This window comes from Nerophis lumbriciformis, linkage group LG12 (genome assembly GCF_033978685.3).
Source record: "Nerophis lumbriciformis linkage group LG12, RoL_Nlum_v2.1, whole genome shotgun sequence".
NCBI classification, from domain to species: Eukaryota; Metazoa; Chordata; class Actinopteri; order Syngnathiformes; family Syngnathidae; genus Nerophis; species Nerophis lumbriciformis.
Window position 1 is genome coordinate 16,985,638 of NC_084559.2, and position 7,508 is coordinate 16,993,145.

The window sequence follows — 7,508 nt, forward strand, 5'->3', positions numbered from 1 at the left end:
TAAAAGTCGTTAGCATTCCATTCAATTTCACTTAGGGAGGATAAATACTTTGAAACCAGCATCATCCTCTCAGACTACAGCATGAACTGATGAAGACTGCTCATATGAGAGGCGAAACGTATTCTTAGACCCGTCAAAGTCATTTAACCCTTGTGTAATGTTCATATTGTTGTTACTCGGCCAGCGTTTGTGGGTCTGATGGACCCGTTGCATTTTGTGGCTTTTAATGCCTCACAATCAAACACTTTGATGTTAAAATACTGAACAGATGTTTACCTTATCCCATGAAACATCTGCACAGTATTTTAACATAAAAGTGTTTGATTGTGAGGCATTAAAAGCCACAAAATGCAACGGGTCCATCAGACCCACAAACGCTGGCCGAGTAACAACAATATGAATGTTGCACGGAAAATTTCTCTGCCAGTTTCTGCATCCCACAGGGATTCTTCTTTTGTGTTTCTGCACCTGCGGTTCCCACACAAGGTTGCAACATTGTTTGTCAACACTGTCTGCTCTCATTTTCTCGCACATTTGACCCTCTGATGTTCTGTGTACATACACATTGTCCTCCTCCTGTCTAGGCCTGCTTTGTGTGTGTGTGTGTGTGTGTGTGTGTGTGTGTGTGTGTGTGTGTGTGTGTGTGTGTGTGTGTGTGTGTGTGTGTGTGTGTGTGTGGTGTAACAGAAATGTGTAGGGGGGGTGTATGGTGTGTGGTCATTAAATATATATTCTGGTATATGTTCTTCACAGAAAATGAGCCAAAGTCAGTGAGTCTCAGTTTGAAGAATTAATTAATTGTATCATTTTTCTTTTAATAAAAAAAAGAAAACGGGTCCCACAGACCCGAACACCACACAAGGGGCCGCATGGGGGAAAATGTGTGCACACCCGGGCCGGACTATTAAAATCATGGCATTAAAACTAAAAAAATAATGACAACTTCAGATTGTTTTCTTTGTCTTATTTTGGCCAAAAATAGAACAAACATATTCTGAAAATCCATCCATCCATTTTCTACAGCTTTAGTACAATAAAAATATAGAAAAAAATACCGGCAGAGGTAAAGTTTAGATCCATGAAGGAAAGAAGAAAGTGAATGAATGTTTATAACTGAATACATTTACATATGCATAAAAATGCGTTTTGGTAACACTTTAATATGGGGAACATATTCACCATTAATTAGTTGCTTATTAACATGCAAATTAGTAACATATTGGCTCTTAATTAGTCATTATTAAGTACTTATTAATGCCTTATCTGCATGGCCTTATTATACAACCATTACTAACCCCAACCCCAACCCTAACCCTAACCCTCTAACCCTAACCCTAACCCTAGCCAAATAACTCTAAATTAAGTCTTTGTTACTTAGAATATGTTCCCCATACTAAAGTGTTACCATGTTTTCTTTTATATATTTTTTTTATAATGAATTAAGTAACGTTTATGACACCCTTTCTCCAAAACACAATATAGAATGTGAGATACAACAGGATAATGCATACATGTATCTGTTATGATCTGTGGTCTAGATCATGTTTTGTTTGGTTATGTTCTGTTGGTTTTTGGACTCCACTAGTTCCTGTTTTTGTGCACTCTTGTTTGTTTTGGTTTCCATGACTACTCATTAGTTTCCCCTGCCTTATGCACGCACCTGTTCTAATCAGGAGATTATTATTCAAGCCTGTCGTTGTCAGTTAGTCGGGCTGGCGACATTACTCTGTATTTGCTCTGTCTATGACATAGTTATTGATGATATTTTCATGCCACAGTAAGTGTTGTTTGTTTTATGTTCATGGTTTACGTTAAAGTGTTAGTTTTGTTCCCTGCGCCAAGTTTGTGCCTTCGCCTTGTGCGCCTTTTTGTTTTGTACTGAATTTTTTGAGTCAAGATTAAATCATGTTCTTACCTTCTACCGTTGCCCGGTCTAGTCCGATTGCATCCCGGGAAAACAATCCTCGCAGTAAGCTGCGAAAAACTCCACGTTCTGACAGTATAATTTTGTTTTCAAGGAACAGTGTGGTTTTCGTCCTAATCGTGGAACTGTGGACCAGCTCTATACTCTCGGCAGGGTCCTTGAGGGTGCATGGGAGTTTGCCCAACCAGTCTACATGTGTTTTGTGGACTTGGAGAAGGCATTCGACCGTGTCCCTCGGGAAGTCCTGTGGGGAGTGCTCAGAGAGTATGGGGTATCGGACTGTCTGATTGTGGCAGTCCGCTCCCTGTATGATCAGTGCCAGAGCTTGGTCCGCATTGCCGGTAGTAAGTCGGACACGTTTCCAGTGAGGGTTGGACTCCGCCAAGGCTGCCCTTTGTCACCGATTCTGTTCATAACTTTTATGGACAGAATTTCTAAGCGCAGTCAAGGCGTTGAGGGGATCTGGTTTGGTGGCTGCAGGATTAAGTCTCTGCTTTTTGCAGATGATGTGGTCCTGATGGCTTCATCTGGCCAGGATCTTCAGCTCTCACTGGATCGGTTCGCAGCTGAGTGTGAAGCGACTGGGATGAGAATCAGCACCTCCAAGTCCGAGTCCATGGTTCTCGCCCGGAAAAGGGTGGAGTGCCATCTCCGGGTTGGAGAGGAGATCTTTCCCAAGTGGAGGAGTTCAAGTACCTCGGAGTCTTGTTCACGAGTGAGGGAAGAGTGGATCGTGAGATCAACAGGCGGATCGGTGCGGCGTCTTCAGTAATGCGGACGCTGTATCGATCCGTTGTGGGGAAGAAGGAGCTGAGCCGGAAGGCAAAGCTCTCAATTTACCGGTCGATCTATGTTCCCATCCTCACCTATGGTCATGAGCTTTGGGTCATGACCGAAAGGACTAGATCACGGGTACAAGCAGCCGAAATGATTTTCCTCCGCCGGGTGGCGGGGCTCTCCCTTAGAGATAGGGTGAGAAGCTTTGCCATCCGGGAGGAGCTCAAAGTAAAGCCGCTGCTCCTCCACATCGAGAGGAGCCAGATGAGGTGGTTCGGGCATCTGGTCAGGATGCCACCCGAACGTCTCCCTAGGGAGATGTTTAGGGCACGTCTGACCTGTAGGAGGCCGCGGGGAAGACCCAGGACACGTTGGGAAGACTATGTCTCCCGGCTGGCCTGGGAACGCCTCGGGGTCCCACAGGAAGAGCTGAACGAAGTGGCTGGGGAGAGGGAAGTCTGGGCTTCCCTGCTTAGGCTGCTGCCCCCGTGACCCGACCTCGGATAAGCGGAAGAAGATGGATGGATGGATGGATGGAAACGCTTACAAAAAGAGTGGGACCTCAAAAATGTAAAATTGACTTGATGGGGTCCCTGGGACCCCGTTTTGAAAATTCCTAGCGCCAACACCGATGGAGTATTGATGCGTGCAAAACAGCAGCAGGCGGCCGTGGCCTGCGGGCCGGTTCGAATACTAATCAGATATCATCCGGGGGGTCCATAGATCATTCAGGCCTTGACCTCATTGACTTGATGTTCATTGTACAGCACTTTGGCTACCCCTGTGGTAAATTTTAAATGTGCTTTATAAATAAAGTTGATTTGATTTGATTTGATTTGACTTTGACACCCCTGTCTTAGACAATGTGACCAGTCCAGTTGCGATTGATTCCATGCCCTGAGAATACAATGACCTGGATGGATGAGAACATTCTCAGGCACTAGTTGTTGACAATTGATAGGTGACATATTAATGTTGTAATATCGCTCACAGAAATCAAGCCACCCATCGATCATCTCAATGTTTCCGATGAAAAATGTGTCCAATGGAGAGCAGAGAAGTACGAAGAAGATACAGAAACCTACAAGGTGACACAAGTTGTTGCTCGTCAGGTATGAGCCTGTGTCGGCAGTCTACATTAATACGAGCTTTGAGTCTTAGGTGTTCTACATGGGATCCAGAGACTACGACGGAACCTTTCTTGAAAAAAGGAAGCGGTTTCTGAGCTCTCAGGCAGAGTGGCTGAAAGTCTGTTTAAGTTTGCTTCCAGCCACAAACTACAGCATCTCAATCACTGCCATGTCCACTGGGTTCACAGCCACCATCACCACTAACACCAGTTTACCAGGTAGGACGGGACAGGATTGTTACTATCATCATCTCTCAGGACATAGCTATTCTACTGACAGACTTTTTCCAAATCAACCGCTTTTTAGTAAAAGTTAATGCGTATTAGGGTTGTACGGTATACCGGTATTTGTATAGTACTGTGATACTAATTAATCATATTCGATACTATACCGCCTCTAAAAAGTACTGGTCCCCCACCCCCGCATATAAAGTAAGTTTCTTACAAGTATCATCCCTGCAGGACGAGGAATAGCTAAACATGCTTCACTACACCGGCGTCACAATGTAAACAACAGTGACGTGCGGTGAGGTTGATGGCTGGTGAGGCACTGACTTCATCACAGTCAGATTTACAAACATATGAACCCTAAAGAGTATCTTATTCACCATTTGATTGGCAGCAGTTAACGGGTTATGTTTAAAAGCTCATACCAGCATTCTTCCCTGCTTGGCACTCAGCATCAAGGGTTGGAATTGGGGGTTATATCACCAAAAATTATTCCCGGGCGCGGCGCCGCTGCTGCCCACTGCTCCCCTCACCTCCCAGGGGGTGATCAAGGGGATGGGTCAAATGCAGAGGACAAATTTCATTACACCTAGTGTGTGTGTGACAATCATTGGTACTTTAACTTAACTTTAACTTTACACATACAAACTGTAGCACACAAAAAAGCACATTTAATTAAAAAAAAACTTATTTTGGTCTTACCTTTACTTATAAATGAAGTCTATGAGCCGCTGTTGTGCTGGATTAATGCACCCTCTGACGAGACTGTTATATCAACTAAAGCCCTCACTTAAACTTTCCACGTGCAAGATTGAATCTATTTAAAAAAGTGTAACCGAGGGTTTATAAATGTCGCCTATACTGTATGAAACTACAAAATAACAAACACGGAGGCTCCAGTTTACACGAGGACCACTTTATTTACATTCTTTCAAAAACTTCCGCTCCACTCCAATGTGTCATCACTTCCGCTCTTAGCGCCTTCAAAATAAGAGCTCAAGGCATATACTGTATAACAGCGCATAACAGGAACTTAACATCACAAAGAGGAAAGCCCATAAAAATAGGTTACAAAAGTTATCTAATAAGAAGCCAAAAAGTGCAAAAACAATAATGTTCGTGTTGGAGGAGTTGTGAATTAGGTACACCTGCAGTCTGCAGGTGTACCTAATGTTGTGGCCCTGCAGTCATTCACAACTCCTCCGACACAAACATTATTGTTTTTGCACTTTTTGGCTTCTTATGAAATAACTTTTTTAAATAGATTCAATCTTGCACGTGGAAAGTTTAAGTGTGGGCTTTAGTTGATATAACACTCCCGTCAGGGGTTGCCGTGCATTCTACGGCGGGGGTGTAGGAGGCGCATTACTGCGAGCGTCAGCCAGTGCGTCTTTTGCAGCCGTTTTATGATCGCTCAGCACAAGAAATACGTTACACACATACAGTTGTTGACAAAATACACTGTACATTATATACCTCAGCTAACTAAACTATGGAAATGTATAATATAATTCATATAGCAATACGGTCTCACTGCACAGCAGGCCAGTAGTTAGCCGAGTCCGGAATCCATGTTGAGGCACTGAGTGACGTGCCTCAACTGTCTCTTCTCAGTATTTGAACGGCAAATGTGAAAATTCAACGATTTTGAATGAAAAATAATCTAAAACTGGTGAAGTTAAATGGAAAATAACTCTATAGTATAATCACTGGATACATATAACAATTTAATTACTTTTTTTTCTTTTTACATTTTTTTTCTTTCCATGATGGCAGGTGAGGCCCTGCCTCACCTGCTTCTAGTGACTGCACGTCACTGACAGGAGCGTATCTGTTATGGTTGGACAGAGGGAAATGACGGCAACAGACACCAAGGGGCAGTATTGTTCAATAATAATTTTTATGTATATATAGTCAATATATATAATAATACTAAACGATACTAACTAATAAACTAATCTAAAGAAATGGAGTGTGACAAAATCCAAGAGTGTGTATGGTGTAAGACTATGTGTAGTATTTAACTGGAGCGTTTTACCGTAAAAGTTGGAGGTGCGTGTTGAGAGGAGCGGAGCAGGCAGAGTTGTCCACGGGCGGAAGCGGGGTCGAGAGGCAGGAGCGAGTCGTCGTAGTCCGGGGACAGGCGAGGAGTCGAGAACCAGAAACCGCGAGGGAGGCAGGGAAGATCCGGGAGCACAAGACGCACGGCTAGACTCGGGGATGCACACAGGGAACTGCGGGGTGAGGGAGGACACGACAATCAACGCAGGAAAAGCACAGAGATCAGGACGGAGAGAGAGCATAAAGCGAGAGTTGCATTAAGCATCAGATGATCGCTTACTGAACACCAACAGAAGACTATATTCCGGCCCGGGATGGCAGGTTGAGCAGGCTTATGAAGGCAGCTAAAAAAAAATTTAAAAATGGGTTATACTCCTTTATCACGGGCAGGTGCGCAGATTGTCTGCAGGCGCGAGGAGGCACGCCCACAGCGGAGAGAGAGCGCCTGTGGGCGTGGCCCGCAGTGCGCTCATAATTATTCTAACACTAGTTTAGTCCAATTTCCTACTAAATTCCCATGTGGAAGTCTCAGTATTGAGGGGGAAATACTGACAGTTATATTGGATTGATGACTAATGTGCATGCATGCTACTATTTGACAGTACCACTTGTACCAGATGTCCACTACAGAGAATATGAGTCTCCTGCACCGAATTTGAGGCTGCACAGGTCACCCAGTACTCTCGACCCAATAAGGTAACAGCAAGTATCCCACAAAGTATTCACAGCGCTTAACATTCTCCACATTTTGTTATGTCACAGCCTTATTCCAAAAAGGAATACATTCATTTTTGTCCTCAAAATTCTATAGTTTTTATTTTTTAATTTTGCAAATTGATTAAAGATAAAAAACTAACACATTGTATCAATCAATCAATGTTTATTTATATAACCCTAAATCACAAGTGTCTCAAAGGGCTGCACAAGCCACGACGACATCCTCGGTTCAGATCCCACATAAGGGCAAGAAAAAACTCACAACCCAGTGGGATGTCAATGGGAATGACTATGAGAAACCTTGGAGAAGATCCCCCACACCCCCTTTCTAGGGGAGACCGGATGCAATGGACGTCGAGTTGGTCTAGCATAATGTTGTGAAAGTCCAGTCCATAGTGGATCTAACATAATAGTGAGAGTCCAGTCCATAGTGGATCTAACATAATAGTGAGAGTCCAGTCCATAGTGGATCTAACATAATAGTGAGAGTCCAGTCCATAGTGGATCTAACATCATAGTGAGAGTCCAGTCCATAGTGGATCTAATATAATAGTGAAAGTCCAGTCCATAGTGGATCTAACATAATAGTGAGAGTCCAGTCCATAGTGGATCTAACATAGTAGTGAGAGTCCAGTCCATAGTGGATCTAACATAATAGTGAGAGTCCAGTCC

At 43.6% G+C, this 7,508-nt stretch overlaps 1 protein-coding gene across 6 annotated transcripts in view; it reads left to right on the top strand.

The window, feature by feature from the left end:
• The window catches only part of LOC133623048 (sushi domain-containing protein 1), a 53,649-nt gene that overhangs the window by 37,368 nt on the left and 8,773 nt on the right, over positions 1-7,508 (top strand). For all 6 annotated transcript variants that reach the window (XM_061985968.1, XM_061985970.1, XM_061985971.1 and 3 more), the window contains 3 exons: positions 3,695-3,789; positions 3,863-4,049; positions 6,722-6,815. In XM_061985968.1, the coding sequence (XP_061841952.1) occupies positions 3,695-3,789; positions 3,863-4,049; positions 6,722-6,815 (376 nt within the window). The remainder of the gene's footprint in view (positions 1-3,694; positions 3,790-3,862; positions 4,050-6,721; positions 6,816-7,508) is intronic.